A 15,749-nucleotide genomic window follows, 5' to 3' on the forward strand; every position below is an offset into this window, starting at 1 on the left:
CCAGCATCAGTTTTTCTGAGGCTTACTGCAAGTGGGGTGCTACTGTGCAGTTTCAGTAAAGGGGAAGCTTAGGGATTTTCTCTTGCAACTCAACAGGTTCACACTAGCCCAAAGGTACCTCAGAACTGGATACGTTCAAAGTATTTTTCACAAATAATAAAGAGATCAGGTCAGTTTTCAGCATTGCAGCTGCAGCTCAAAGCTCAGGGATTTTTCCATGTCAAGATTTGACCCTTTCATCACTTTTCTCCCCTCTGAGCTCCTTGTGAGTGTCAAGTACCTGGAACCAAGGGAGACTTGCATGCAGACACTCATTTTTATTTTTGTAAATGGTTTTAAAAGGTTGACAAGGGAATTGCAAATGGATCTGAGCAAAGATGGAAAAAGACCACAAAGGAGAAGACACTTTAGCAACAAGACAGGGGAGGCATGGAGCTCTGCCAGCATCTCTGCAGGGTCTGCCAGGTTGTTATTCACCCCTCAGTGTGCTGACAGCCCCTTGCCCACAGCAGTTGGAGGGGGATGCTGTCCCATGGCTCATGGTCTGGGGGGATGTGCTGCAGAGGCTGTGGCCGTGCTTCCTGGGCTCTGCACCTGCACTAGCTCTGTGCTTGAGGGACCAGGGCGGTTTAATTAAAGGTGGCAAAGTCACCTCCCAGGTCAGCTCTGCACAGCACCGGCTGCACGTGCAGTGCCTGTGAGCTGCTGGCACGGCGTGTGTTGGCCCATGTCACCGCCTGCCTGCGGCTCCTCGAGTGCTTGCAGAGAGCAACCACTTCCACTGTCAAGTGCTCTCAATTGCCCTTATTTTCAGAATTGTGCAAGCCTTCCCCCAGTACCATTCTCCTTTCCAAAAATTCCAGCTGGGAACTTTCTGTGTCCAGGGCCCCACTGTGCATCCCCCCAGGAAGCCGGAGATGCAGTTTGTGGTAGGATCCCTGTGTCTGCAGGGTAGTGGCAACAAACCCTTCCTGCAGAAGGGGCATGGTGGTGCACTGATTGCGGAGGCTCCAGGGTTCAAGGTTACAGCTGGTGGGCAGCCTGGGCTGTCCTTGTGGCCACCAGACCAGGCTGGAAATGGGGTGCTGGTGCTCACATAAAGGTTTTTCCTGGAAGGCTGGGTTCAAATGCAGCCTGAGGAACTGGCTGCCTTGAAGGTCTTGTCCCTCCAACAGGAGTAACACCTGAGGAAAGATGAGGGGAAGGAATGGCAATGAGAGGGGAAGTGGCTTTCCCAGGGCCACACACTTGGGGAGCTGTGCTGCCTTTCAGAGCACACCAAGCTCCTTCACCCCAGGCAAGGGGGAGTTCATCCACATGCCCCCTGACCAGCCTGTGTGCCTGACTCTGATCTATCTCCCCCAGGTGTCCCTGAGCCACGAGTGCACTCGCGCCGTCATGAAGCTGATGTACTGCCCGCACTGCCGGGGCATGTCCAGCGTGAGGCCCTGCAACAACTACTGCCTGAACGTTGTGAAGGGCTGCCTGGCCAACCAGGCAGACCTGAACACCGAGTGGAAGTACCTGATGGGTAAGATGGCCTTGCTCTGCTGCAGCACAGCTGTCTCTCACGGCACCCTTTGAACTCACTGAGGCAGCGTTTGGCAAGGAAAGACAGGAGGGTTGGAGGCTCAGTGGAGATTGTTTGCAGTTGTAAAGCTCTCACTCCTCCTTGTGCCCACAGAGCATCACACAGCAAGCTCCTCTTTCTCTCTCAGGCTCTACATATGGAGTGCTTTGAGACCTGAGGGAGCTTTGGTGTTTGTCTGTGCTCATGCAAGGCAGGCACCAGAGGAGATGAACTTTGGGCTTGGCCTTTTCCCTTACCTTGGCACCCACTGCCTGGCCAGCAAGGCTGCCCTCTCACTGCCCAGCTGCAGCCCGGCAGGCTGGCTCATGGTTGGCGCGTGCTGGTGTTAGCAATAAAAGTCCCGATGGAGTTCAAGGAGTGTCCCCTGCCTCTCAAGGGACATTGCAAAATAGATCTGGAACTGCAGCAACCAAGGCCGGGGCACTGCCCAGTGAGGTGCAGGTGCCACCTCGTTCTGGGACTAACGAACTGTGGCTAATTGGAAGTGCTCAGCATAAGAGCAACTGGGAGGCTGCTGTGAAGAAGGAGGAGGAATATTCCCTCCCCCAGGGGTTTAACCAGGACTTCAGTGTGCTTTAGCCTTTCTGACCAGAGCCAGCCAACCGTTCCCTGTCACTGCTCTCCAGGCAGGATGGCTGCACATCTCCTGAAAGGTCACTATACAGCTCTCCCTGATTGACAAGAAAGCAATTCCATGTGCATTTTGCACTTACTGTGGCTTCCTCTTCCCAAGAGACATCATTGTCGAGGGGTGATGGTGAGGAGGAAATTGGAGTTTCTTTCAAATTGCTGTTGTACATTTCAGTGTCAGAGGTCACAATTTGATCAAGGACAGGAGCAAAATGTGGAATCAAAGGCAGCAGTTCACAGTGTTATCCATCCTTCACCCCTCTCCAGGCCCTTCTGTGTAGGCAGGGAGGATTTTGTTACACTAAACACAGAATTACTCTTTCAGTTTGACAAATTAGGGCAGGTCAAATTAAGGGAGATTTTTATAGTAAGTGGTTCAAATATAACTTATTAGTAATTTTTGGGTGCAGCCTTTGATTGAAACGTCTGTATCCCAACATTAGTACCTCTGCAGGCTAAAATTATCTGAAATATAGTCTCAAAGATGACACCACAATCTCTGAGTGGCAGCAGAGTTAAACTGCAAGCTCTTCAATGTTGCAGGAGATGTTATTTCCCAGAATACAAAAAAAGTCACCCCTTGCATATAGACTGACCTTGCTTCAGCCCCAACTGGAGTGTTGAGAATCATCTCTGGAGGTAAACAGAGCCTGGTAATTCTTTATAAGCCAAGCACAGTCCCAAAGCAGCCATCCATGCAGGAACTTCCAGGCCAGGCAGGAGTGGCTGGACATCAAGAGGACAATCCTCCAAGAGGAGCTGAGAGCAAGAGGCACCCCTCAGTCACTCCCTGCCCTGTTTACCAGTTAGTTGTGGGCTTTATGGTCTGCTTCTCTGCTGTTATAGACTGATATTTTCCTTGTTGGTCACTGTCATCCTTCCAGAGGTGAGAGTGAGAAGAATTAACTCATTTTTTCACTCCACTGCTACGGAAGCTATTGCCCACACCCAGTACCCCTGGCACTTCATTGGTCTCATTTGTCCCACCTTTTGCTGGCTGTAGTGCTTTGCTGAAGACATGCAGTGAATTAGGAGAGGGTGGAACAAGTATTGCTGTGTGTTTCTTAATACTTCTGCACCAGTTTTCTGGTTTTCCTTTCTGTGTCACCCCAGGAAATGCTGAACACTTTGGGTGAATACAGTTTGCATTTACCATTTGCAGGAGGTGGCCTCTGTTCCTCTGCCACAGAGCGTAGCTTGACTTAAGTAAGGAAAAGGAGAACCTGTGCAGTAGTGAAAATGGGGAGATGTCTCCCAGCCAGCCTGCTGAGGGGCTGGCAGCTTTTCCCACCCAGCATGAGTGTGATCTTTACCTTGGTTTGTACAGAGTGATGATGAGATGCCTTGTTTCCCCAGATTCCCTGATCGTGGTGGCTGATCGGATCGATGGACCCTACAATGTGGACACTGTAATAGGGACCATTCACATGAGGATTGCTGAAGCTATTTCCAACTTGCAAGAAAACAAAGATTCCATCACAGCCAAGGTAAGAGCATGTGCCTGGGCCTGGCTGAGGACACATCATGTGTAACTGCCAGGACCAAATGCTTTTTGTGCTGACTATTCGACTGAGCTGAAGGACATAAGAGTGAAAGAGAGCAAACGTCCTCTCTTCTAATGATAGGAAACCACCCACCTTAGGCAAAAACCTTCTCCAGTGTTTCCAAATATTACTCCCTGACACATCCAGCCAGCCTCCTTTGGGTACAGGCACAGGAGGTGGGACTGCATATGCAGGGACTGGGAGAGGCAGGGTGGCATTTGCTGTCAGGGGCCTCTGTGTCTGAAGATCCTGAGATCTTTTGGCCGAGCTGAGGTGTTTACAGCAAGTGCACAGTCCCCAGTGACAGAAGGCCGCTGCTTTAACCTGCCTCGGGGGGATGTTCTGCCATGGCAACACTGGGCTATCAGGTTGTATCGTGGGACAGAGTTGCAATCTGACAGTCCAGAGTACAAAACAGACTCTCATGAGGCTCACCTGTCTTCCAAGAAGTATATATCATGAAGCTGTCTTCTATTTTTGGTATATTTATCCACTTAACCACAATCACCTCTGTAGCTACAGGTAAGAGAAGCTTTGGGAACAAAAGCAGCCCTCCAGGGCTTCTGCCTTTTGTCCAGACACTCCCCAGGTCCTGCAGCTATCCCACAGTTAGGGCAGAGATGCAGATGAAAGGAGCGGGACTGGTCCTAACTGGGTTTTGGAGAAGGGATGGGCTACAAGTATTGCTTGGCAAGCAGGAATTCACTGGCACACATCAAAGCACTATCAGCAGCATGCAAACAAGTACTGGTTTAGGTTTCTTTCCTGACATGAAAGGCCATATTCTTTCTTCCCTTGTAAGATGAGACTGAGGCTGTCCTCATAAGAGCAAATCCATGGTGTGGGAAAACATGGCATCATTCACAAGAAAGATGTTTCCAAGGGGAAAATAGTCTAATTGGTGCTCAGCTGGAGCAACCAAACATGTTTGATAAGCTCCTCAGTGTGACCTGGTGACCATTTTTTGCTGGTGGCACTGTTTTGAGCACGGCAAAGCCATCAGGTGAAAGATATTGTTGTCACATGAGCTTGAGACTGTCTCAGAGCAGGCCTGGGGGTCTTCTCTGTCAGGGCCTAGGGCAGCAGGCTCAAGCTGCAGTTGAGGGCTTCAAACATGGCCTGGGCCATGGGCACTGTCTGCCAGTTGTGCGAAGAGCCAGAAGTGGCCCTTGAACCCGGTGACACCTTCAGTCATGGGTTTTCCTGGGATCTGGGAAAAAACTGGAAAGAAAAACTTTTGGTACTGGGTCCTGTGTTCACAGCACCACAGAGCCCTCTCTCTGCCTCCTCCTCTTGCTCCCTGTGGCTCTCTCATGGATTTCAAGCAGCAGGAGCAATCAGAGGCAGCAAACACCTATTTGCTCTCATCGTGCGGGAGACTATTGATCACCTCAGTCTGCAGGAGACATGTTTTGTCCAGCAGTAACTTGTGTTGCTCACCTGAAGCCCTTGGGATGGCAAGAGGATCACCTTGGTACCATGCTGTGCTGGAGCTGCTACAGGAACCACTGTCCTGGACACCACCCCAGGCTTTTACCTCCTGCAAGAGTTGTCTGCTGCCAACAGCAGTAGTAGGCCCACAAGATACAGCAGTGAAACCAAATTGGTTTTATTTTGTTAGAACCAAGTTGAAAATGTTCCATGTGCAGTTTTCAGGGCAGGATTTTGCACAGAGCAAAGGAGACAGATGAACAAATTGGCTTGGTGCTGAACTGCTGGAGTCATCAGATCTGTCTAGTTCAACAGGACTAGGCCAGGAGAGGCCTTTGGAGGCTGAATGTCCCTCAGACACACCAAAAAGCCCCATTGTCACTGAAAGGACGCTTGCCTAGGTTAGGACTTTGCTGATGGCTGTCAGAATCCACTCACCAGCACATTCAGCGGGTGGCACGAGCTGTGTCAGCAGTGCTCCTGCCTGCAGTCCTGACTCCTCTGCTGTAAGGGGACACCAGGCAAAGTCACATTTGTCAATAGTTTCTGACAGTACCCTGGTAACCACAACAAGCTTGGAGCCCTCTTTTCAGATCAGATGGCTTTCTTTGTAAAGGCTGGTGTTTTCTGACTCAGACTGACAGTTCAAAGTCCCTCCTGGCCTCTGATGCTTTGTTCAGCCTGGCTGGCTGAGCACTCCTGCCACCAGTGAGGCTCAGCTGCACAGCACTGGTGATCTGCAACAGAGGTGTCACTGCCTGGACAGGTCATGCAGAGACTGGGAGAAACAGGTGCTTCCAGGACATCTTTCATCTCATCCTAGAGGCCAAGTCTGAGGATTTGTACCTTCAACATGCTTCTTCTGACCTCTGGCTACAAAGCCCACCTGGGCAGGTAGTTAGGATGGTAGGAGGTACCCAAAGATAGGGGATAAATCAGTTCCCTTGCCTGATTTGCCCCTGAAACATCCAACCTGATGGTTTGTGGCACATCCGCTGTCTTTGCACTGCCCTGCTCAGAGGGCATTAATTTCCCAAGTGTGGGCACTGATTGTAGGAGTCATGGGGATAGTCCCACCTCTGCTGTTGTCCAAATCAATGAAGCTCCCATGCTCTGCAATCATAAAGCCCACATCACTAGTGTAACAAGTGTGATCAACTCCCATCTTGTTCTTCCCAAGATTTTATTTTCCAATCATAAGAAGAACAGATAAAATTGCTATAAATAATTTAATATCAACACTGATGACTCATCCAAAAACATGCATTAGAGCTGAGCATTTTGCTTGATAGGGTAACCAAAACAAGTTACAATGTGCTGAAAACACATCTGGCACCAGAAACCAAGCCAGAATCTCTGAGATCTTGCAGGTAGGAAAGATAAATATACTTAAGAACAGGAAAAAAAACACCCATAACTCTAGAGTGTTAAATAGTTAAAGAAAGAGCATCAAAACATGGGATAGAGAGTTTGATTTGTTTTTCAGGTATTCCAAGGCTGTGGAAATCCCAAAATCAGCACAAAAGGCTCCAGCAGCGAGGACAAGAAAAGACGGGGAAAAGTCACGTTGGAGGCCAAATCCTCTGCACAAGCACTGGAGATGCTGGTGAGTTTGTCTCCAGAGCTCCCTTCTGCCAGTGACCAGGACAGGAGTGCTGGTGTGATGTCCCCTGGGAGGAGATCACTCCCCTGTGGGTCCTGCAGGTCAGGTCAGACCACCCAGGCTGCTCAATCACGAGTCTGAAGCTGAGATCATCCAGTGAGGGTGTGAGCTAAGCACACCTGATCTTCTTACCTCTGCACAGGGTGGGGTCTGTGTTGCTGATAACCAATTTCCCAGGGATTTGGGGCCACACTTATTTGGAGAGGCTCCTATCCATTGGTGTAGTTCAGCCTCAGTCCAGCCTGGATACTGGGGCCAGAGGTCCTTCTTCATGCAGATTTTGGGTTTTGTGGATGGCAAGCTGTGGGATTTGCCATGGTCCCACAGGTGAGAGGCTCCTCACTTGCAGACACCCATCTGTCCCACCCAGCAGAGCCCTGCTGGCTCTCACCAAGGAGCTTCTAAGCATTTCCCTCATGGCCCAGAAGATGGTCTCCTCCTGGTTAATCTTGTGGTACCAGAACAGTCCTTGGCATGTAACCTTCAGCCTTGGGTGCTTGAGCTGACAGTTGGTCTTTAGGGGAAGGCTGATGACACATCCTTGTTTTCATAAAAACAGACTTTGTGATGGTAAAACAAACAAACAAAAAAAATAGGCAGAATCCTTGTCCTTTCCTCAGGCCTGGGGTGCCCCAGAGGTCTCCTGGCCCTGAGCATCCCCTTTGCTTACAGGTTTTAGATGCCAAAGGGAATCTGACAGCTCTCAAGACGTACTGGATCACCCTGCCCAGCAGCCTGTGCAGCAAAAAAGTAATGGCCAGCTCAGCATCAGATGACAAGTGTTGGAACGGGATGACCAAGGGCAGGTATGGAGTGGGCCGAGGTGCCAGCATAGCACCATTCTGGAGTGAGAGGGAGGGTTTGATAAAAGGCACTTACACATCATCACAGCCAGCCCCACTTGTTTAGAGCAGTCTGTCCCTGTCCATAGAAGTGTTGTGTTTCCTGACAAACTGGTACCTGGGAATGTCAGGCCTGGTGCCATTTTGCTGTGTGTCAGAGGATTAAGCACTGAAATGCATTTGCCATGAAATAACTGTGTAATTTTCTACTACTGAAGCAGTTTTGCAATTCCACATGCACTCAGAAGGCAGCAGAGCTGGATTTAGCTCACAAACTCCAGAGCTGCTGTGGAGAATTGCATACATGTCTCTCTATCCACACCTGCTCCAAAATGCTGTTTCTTCATGAGAAAAGGCACCCAGGTGACATCAAATAGCTGCAGAAACAGTTCCCACCCTGGCTGAGGTTAAAGGATGTCTGAAAGGAGATGGGCAACTGCTGGACCTGCATCTTTCTCCACTTCTCTCCATGAACTTTCTGGGCTGGGCTCTGCCAACCCAGACCCAACACCTTTAGCTCCGCCAACAGGGTCACAGGGCAGGAGGACCAGGGTTAGCTTGACAGCTCCCAGATAACTGAAGCTTTCCTGGGGGCCTCTCTGGTGGAACTGGGCTGAGTGTCAATCCCCACAGGTTTAACCAGGCAAGGATGAAGATGCTCCTCAGCCTCCCAGAGATTTTCCACAGGGGAGTATCACTGTGGGTCCACGGGTACCAGCCTGAGAGCAACCCCTCAACCTTTCCTGCAGGAAATCCCTCCCTAAGCCAGGATGCTGCAAGGCCATCAGCAAGCTGAGGTGGCCTCAGGATGAGCCCGAGGCTCTGCTGGGGTCTGGCCATGGCAGCATGGCTTTGGCCATCTGTGGCTGCCTCTCAGCAAACACCACCCTACAGAGGACATTCCACAACCCACTGACTGCAGCTTCTCTTGGGCTCATAGAGGCTGGATTGTCACCGGTGTCTGTGACAGGGACAGGTGAGGTGAGCTGAGAGGGAATCATCTAAACCTGTCTTCTTCCTTCCCAGTTACCTGCCTGAAGTAATGGGGGATGGCTTAGCTAACCAGATCAACAACCCAGAGGTGGAGGTGGACATCACCAAGCCAGACATGACCATCCGCCAGCAAATCATGCAGCTAAAGATCATGACAAACCGGCTGGGCAACGCCAACATCGGAAATGATGTGGATTTCCAAGACACGAGTGAGTGTAGCAGAACGGGAGAGGTCCCTGCAGGCGAGAGGGGCTGAGCACAGTCCTGCAGCCTCCACAACTGTCCATGCAGACCCTGCTCTTGGGCCCGGGGGGCAGAGAAGGGGCTGTGGCAACTTGGCTTTTGGCTTGGAGCAGCTGAGGGGCTGCTCGAGTGCAGCCAACTTGCTATGGGGTGGCTGGAGGCTGTGCTGCTCCCAGTGCCTTACTGAAACCTGAGGAGCTCTCTCCAGTGCCAACCCAGCCCTCTTTAAGGGGCTCCTGTCTGCTCCATAGGTTTTCAGCTGCTGCAGCAGCGGGTGGTTAAAGTCAGCTGGAGGTCAGATATGGGCTTGTGTCCCACAGTGGGGGATGCAGAATGCAGAGAGGAGGAGGTGGCCAGGGCAGGGCTGGTGGGCAGAGCTCCCTGGGGTTCCAGGGACATGTCCCAGGGTAAGAAGGCAGTCGGGACTCAACCCGTGTTTGTCTCTGTGCAGGTGACGACATGAGCGGCTCCGGGAGCGGGGACAGCTGTCCTGACGATGTCTGCGGCAAAAGACTTTCTAAGAGCCCCAGCACCAGGCAGCCAGAAACACACGCTATTCCTAAGCAGTCTGGACACGGCGTCAATGGGGACAGCAGCAGATCTTTGCCTTCTGCCTCCCTCCTCCTCCTCCTCTTGGTGGCTGTCATCGCCCCACAGCACTTGTGGCGGTAACTCACTGGCACAGCCAGGAAACAGACTGCGGCTGAGGGCTTCACTTTGCCAAAACCAACCAACCAACCAACAACCAAAGGACATATTTAATTTACCTTGGCAAAAAAAAAAAAAATAAAAAAACAACAAAACAACACAACAGGAAAACGAAAAAAGGGAGGAGAAAAAGGTTTCAAAAGGTTTCAGTTGTTTGCTATTTCTGGCAGTGCTCGAGCTGTTTTCTTCTTTCTTGGTCTTCCCCAATGCTGGACCCTTCTTTCTGTACCTCATTGTTTTACTTTTGTTATTGCCACAAACTGGCTTTTGGGGCTGAAACAAGCATTTGCAGAGAGGGCTCTGGGGGATCTTGGCCAGCCCCTGCAAGGGCAGCTCTCCTGCTGCCTCCAGTGGAATATGCAATTGCCCTGATCTTGTTCCCCAGACAGTGGCCGGAGCGGTGCTGCCGACAGCGCGATGGTGCCACGGGGCAAAGCCGGCTCCTCCCGCGGAGAGACTGGGATCCTCAGCGCCACTTACGTGCTGCATTCAGGGGCTCTTTCCAGTTCTTTGTGCTTCCTAAGTGGGCAGAGATGGCCCTTCACTTCCAGCAGCGTATGTAGGAGCACAAGCAGGTCTGGTGGGTTGAACTGACACAGTTTGTCAGCGGCTGTTGGACCCAAAAACGCAGAACTCCCTTTTTTTTTGGAAAGGTCACAAGTGGGTTTCTTGGCTAGAGCTCGTAGCTGGTGACAATTTGAAATGTAGGTCTCCTACATCTAAATGACTGGGAATGAGTGTTAGGGGTTGGGGTTTGGGGTACTTTTTCTTTGCATGCTAGTTGGAAAGCCATTTTTTACCCAAGTAACAATGGTCCAATTTCTACCTGCAGTGCAGTACCATGGTAGGTAACAGAGAGATGAAAATATGCACAGTGAGATTCTCTGTGTGACAGACAGTTGTGCTGCCTCCTCCTTCTCTAGCCTCAGCCATGAACAGGAATCCATTTGTTTTTCCTTGGTAATAAGAAAGACCAGAGGCTTTTTACTAACTGGAGCTTTGGGACTGGTTGCAGCCTCCAGGCAGCTGCCTTAGGGCAGAGAGGGGCTGGTGGTGATCAGCACTGGACAGTGTCCCTACCCAGGGGTCTGCCTCAAAGCAGCACCTACAAGAGGGGATGTGAGGATGGGATACATTTTGTTTGTTTTCCTTCAGTGTTTGTTCTAGTTGCATTGTAGGTTTTTAATGAATTTCCCTGTTGCTTCCCCATCATCCAACACACCTCCTCTAGCCACTGCAGGGATGGACTGAGACAGTGGGTCAGGCACCCACTGGCAGCTCTGTTTTGGCTCAGGGGAGGGCCAGGCTCACCCTTTGCTGCCCCGTCCCAGCACACACCAGCCTCTGGGTCGCACAGGCTGCTGCCCTAACCCCAAAATGCCTGGTGGGGTGGGCTCTGTGCCAGGTTTGGAGACTGGAGGTGGTGGGTGAACGATATAAATGTCCCCACGTAGCTGTAGGAGTGTCTGTGCTTGTAGGGCTGTGCTTTGGGGCTTCCAGAGGCTTCTGTGCCTGACGGGCAGCCAGTGTTGGCTGGAGGCATAGGTTTAGCAGATGTTAGATCCAACACAGTCACTGTGACTGGTTGGGCCAAGAGCACACCCAGGGATTGGATTTGAGTTTCAGTTGTGTTTGTACTGAGGCAAGGGGGAGGGCAGAGCTAGGTCTGTCTCCTGCTTCACTGGTCTGCACAGCATTTGAGCATTTCTCCTCTGTCCTGCTAGAGGAGACATGCCTTTGGCCTGAGAAAACATGATGGGGTTTGGGTTTGCCCATTTCCTAAGAAGAAGGGAAAAAAACATTTTTAACATTAGCAGTTTCTAGAATGTGCAATTTAAGGGGAGATGAGAACATGAGGAAGGTAATGCCAAAAGCCAGCAGTGCGGGTGGGGCAGAGGGAGCTCTTCGCCTGCCCTCCCTGGGGCCCAGTGATGGCACTGAAGGTGCCTCAAACTAGGCAGAGATTTTAGGCCAGCTTTGACTGGCCTCTCCAAGTCTCTGTGACTAGTGTCACTGACTGGGCATCCTTTCTGCCTTGTCCTCCCCTTCTTGTAAGGTAAAATCTTACCTGATCTTGTAGGGTGTCCGAAATGACCGCCAGAATGCTGGACATTGGCTGAAGGGCAGACAATGCCACTAGACTGATCAGAACCCTGGAGAGGATAAATGCAAGTCATGGATTTGTACAGGTTTATTTACTTCTAGACGTATGACAAGTTCACATGACTTTACTGCTCTGAAGAGCAGTAACTTTTTTTTGAATTTTTTTTTAACTAGAATTGCCAATACAAATTTAACCTCCAGTTGCAGAAATCCCCACAACCAGTCCTGCAGAAACTTTACATCCAAAGCAAAATTAAGAGGAGGGAGGGGACATCAAACCATTGTACCCTCTTCAAAACGTGGTTCAGTTGGAGTTCTAACATATGGATGCTGAAGTCAGTCTAACATATGGATGCAGAATGAGACCTGAAAGGAAAGTCCCTGTCACTTCCATTTCTGTGCAGTTAGTGTTTACTATCCACCTTTTTACCATCAAAAGCTTCTTATGGGCCCCTTCACACCTTAAATGTAAAGCCAGGAATTTACTGATTGTCCGCTTAATCTTTTAACAATTTAATAACCCAAACTAGTGGTTCTGTTACAAGAATAAAACCTGATAGTCCCAATTAATACAGCAAAACCTCAAAGAAACTGTTAAACCAGTTACGAAGGAGAAGCCCTTCCTGATGTCTTCCCTCCAAGGCTGGGTTGAGCTCCCACTTCCACATCCCTCCAGGCCCTGAGGGTGACCCCTTCTATCCTCAGGGAGCCGAGCTGGGATGAGACCAGCAGGCGAGGGCAGTGCCAGGGGCTCAGCCCCTCTTTGCCAGGAGGGACATGATGGTGGTGGTGATGCCTCCTCCCTCCTTGACCCTGGGCCCCCTTGGATTTATTTTTCTACCTTTTCACACAGTCCGTCTGCGCTCCTGCTTTTTGTTGGTTCCTGGTTATTCAGTTTTTCTCTTCTCTTTGTTGCCCTGAAGTGGTTTCCCCAAGCTGCTGCCATTAAATGACCTGGGGCTGCATTTGACCATGGCATCTTCCCCAGGGAGCCCACTGGCCGAGTCCCCCAGGATATCAACTCGATATCACTCTAAACTAAAGCAAACCTAAAGCAAACCATAGTTACTGATGACTAAACAACCACTGATGTGGCTCAACAAGCTGAAATCAGCCCAGGTCCAGACAAGCCCCAAACCTGTACTCAGGTTGGCACAGAGCCTGCGGCCTTTCAGTGCTTATAAATGACATTTCCTGGTCTATGACCTGCTTGAAAATGCTGTGACACACCTCCCTAGCCCCTGGCTGGTGGCTGCTTGGGTTGGCTAGATGATGGGAGCCCTGGGGAACAGGTCTGTCTGGGGAGAAACATCTGCTCTGATGCTATCGAGATAGTGATTTCTGGTGTGAAAAGGCCTCATGCTTGACAGGGGTAGTGCTCTAGGAAAAAATATTAACAAAAACAACGTCCCTGGGAAGGGGAGAACCAGGAATAGTGGATTTCCAAGTGTCTCTGTCTTTCAGCCTGCTCTTTGTGCCATATGTATGTTTTAACTAAGGGCAAGGGTCTCAAAAGGCTTTGAGAGCACAGCTACTTCTCATTTACAAATGACAAGCTGCCTGTTGTTTTCTGGTGGGCTTGGTAGGGGCTAAGGTATAGCAGAATATCTGAAGTCCATCTTTGCTTTAAACAGATGCATTTCTACCTGCAGAAGTAAGAATTATTTCACTTATCGGCATAGCTGGACAATTATCTATTTCTTTCTGTTACCAAGGTACTTGTAACTCTCTTGCACTGTTTATCTAAAGTTGAAATATGTTCTTTGAATCCTTGTATAAATAAAAAGGCTGGAGGCAAACCTAGATAACAGAGCAGTTATTTCTTCTCCATTTAAGCTGAGTTTGGCATTTTCTGTCTTTTTCCCTCATTAAAGCACAGGTAAAGGGCAGGTCAGGAGTCCGAGCAATGAAATGGTGTTTCAGCCACAAGTTTCTAATGGGCTGATCCCAGTGTTGGCAGCAGAGGTTTGCCTGCATCCAACCCCATATCTTCCAGAGGAGCAGCTGCTGGGTTGGATGTATAGATGTGTGTTTGTGGGAACAAGGTGAGCCTGGCTTGAGTCATCAAAGCAAGGATGCTAAATGTTCTCTTTCTCATGTAGAAGCACAGAAAGAAGTGGTATAACAGTATAAGGAATCAGAAATGCCCTTGATATTGATCATTACAAAGTATTGTGGTAATTACAGCCATGGCCTTACACCAGTGCAGCTGTTGGCAGGGCTCACAGCAAGCAAAGTGATGTGAATGTTTGATCTCAAGCATGTGCTTGATACTGAACTGGTGCATCAGAAAGGTTTGTGCTTCAGCTCTGTCCTTTCCAGTAGTGGTTAAATACAGCTGTCAAGGTAACGCATCAGAAGCTGCTCGTGAAGTGTCTAAGACTTGATAACTGGAAACTACTAGAAGTGTATCTTTCTTCCTGGAAGCAAATACCACCTAAATTTAATAAACTGAGTGATACCCTTGAGCGAGTAGGTATTTCTTTAGGTTCCTGTCCTGCAGTTACAGCTATTTGCACCACATGCACACATTCATATAAATACAGACAAGTGCAGAAATGTAGGTCTTCTCCTTGGAGAAGTTGTTTGCACATCAGTTGCCTCCTTTGCCTCCTCTGTGTCTAATGATGATCTTAAATAATATCCACTTATAGCTGTGTCTGTATTAAAGTTGTCTGAAAACATTGCTGCAATTTGCGATGCCACTGTGTTTGCAGTGATGCCGCAGTGTGTTTGCAGATTCACTGCTAAGAGCTTGCGGGAGGTGTAGGATGTGATACAACCTCAGCTCCCACTTCCCTGCAGCCACACAGCCCTGCTTGCCTGGGAAGGAAAGGCTTCAGAGGCTCTAACAACAGCTTGGTACCTACAGGGAGCTCACCAAGACGATGGGAGCAGACACTTTACAGGTGCATGGAAAAGGATGAGACACAGTCAGTATAACTGGGGCTGTTTGCACCAAACCCCAGCTGGCAGTGGCACAAAGACCAGAAGTCCCCCAGCAAAATTTGGACTGAGGCATCAGACCTTTTCTAGTCAGGGGATGAGGCTTTTACCCTGCAGTTTGGCCATCATCTTGCAGAGCTGGCAACTGTCTTCACTGCCAGAAGGTGGCATTTGCATTTACCTTATAAATCACTCTCCATGTAAGGATAAGTGCCCTGTCCCTATTTCCTGCTCTGCACAGGGATGTGATACAGGGCAGGCTGGTGGGAAGGGACAACCTTTCTGGCATGAATGACCATTCTTAAGTCAACTGCAGGCAGGTAGCAAGTAAATATCTGTAGCCTCAGAGTGAGGAAGCACAGGTGTGGCCACAGTGACATGGTGCTTATGTGACAGAAATGCTGCCCTGGGATGGGGGCACGCAGGGAAGACCTGCACACCAGTGCAGGAACTCATAAACCAGTAAGTCATCAGATTTGTCCTATTAGTCTGTGCTCTGCTGCTGTGATAGTCCAGGTTCATTTTTGTGCCAGCAACAAATATTGGTCACATGCTCCTGTTTCACCAGAAAGCAGAGGGGTGAAGCAGCTCAGCCACATGTTCAATGCTCCGGGAAGTGGATGGTACCAGCGATCAGCCCTGTGGCGCTGGCTGATGTGGCATTCACCTGGCCGGGCCATTGGCCCCATCCCCACCCGTCCTGCACAGCTCTAACCCATGTGTACACTCCAGTGTAAGATACTCTTGCTCTGGCACCACACCAGCAATTCTACAGAAGTCCTGAGAAATTAGTGCTATGCTATCCAGCCAGCCTAGTAAATAATTTTCTGGGCACTCAAAAGATGCTTTTGTCACATGTGAGGGGCCCCAAGATGCTCTGGAGGAGCTCACATCGATATTGCATCCCTGCACCAACAGCACTGACTGCAGCAGCCTTCCCGTGCAGAACACAGGGGGGAAGCAGCTGCTGTAGGGGTAGGGACTGTAAAATCCAACTAGTTCTCAAGTGAGCTGTGGGCTCTGAAAGCGTTTTAGCTTTCCAAACGCAGCTCTCG

At 49.9% G+C, this 15,749-nt stretch overlaps 1 protein-coding gene across 4 annotated transcripts in view; it reads left to right on the forward strand.

Moving 5' to 3' along the window:
- GPC1 (glypican 1) overlaps positions 1-14,216 on the forward strand; it is a 203,831-nt gene extending 189,615 nt beyond the window's left edge. For all 4 annotated transcript variants that reach the window (XM_017835099.1, XM_017835101.1, XM_017835102.1 and 1 more), the window contains exons 4-9: positions 1,366-1,531; positions 3,578-3,708; positions 6,683-6,802; positions 7,532-7,665; positions 8,728-8,903; positions 9,389-14,216. In XM_017835099.1, coding sequence (XP_017690588.1) covers positions 1,366-1,531; positions 3,578-3,708; positions 6,683-6,802; positions 7,532-7,665; positions 8,728-8,903; positions 9,389-9,609 — 948 coding nt within the window. In that variant the 3' untranslated portion in view covers positions 9,610-14,216. The remainder of the gene's footprint in view (positions 1-1,365; positions 1,532-3,577; positions 3,709-6,682; positions 6,803-7,531; positions 7,666-8,727; positions 8,904-9,388) is intronic.
- The last annotated feature ends 1,533 nt before the right edge of the window (positions 14,217-15,749 follow it).

The sequence above is a fragment of the Lepidothrix coronata genome, unplaced genomic scaffold (genome assembly GCF_001604755.1).
Source record: "Lepidothrix coronata isolate B3197 unplaced genomic scaffold, Lepidothrix_coronata-1.0 Scaffold248, whole genome shotgun sequence".
NCBI lineage: Eukaryota > Metazoa > Chordata > Aves > Passeriformes > Pipridae > Lepidothrix > Lepidothrix coronata.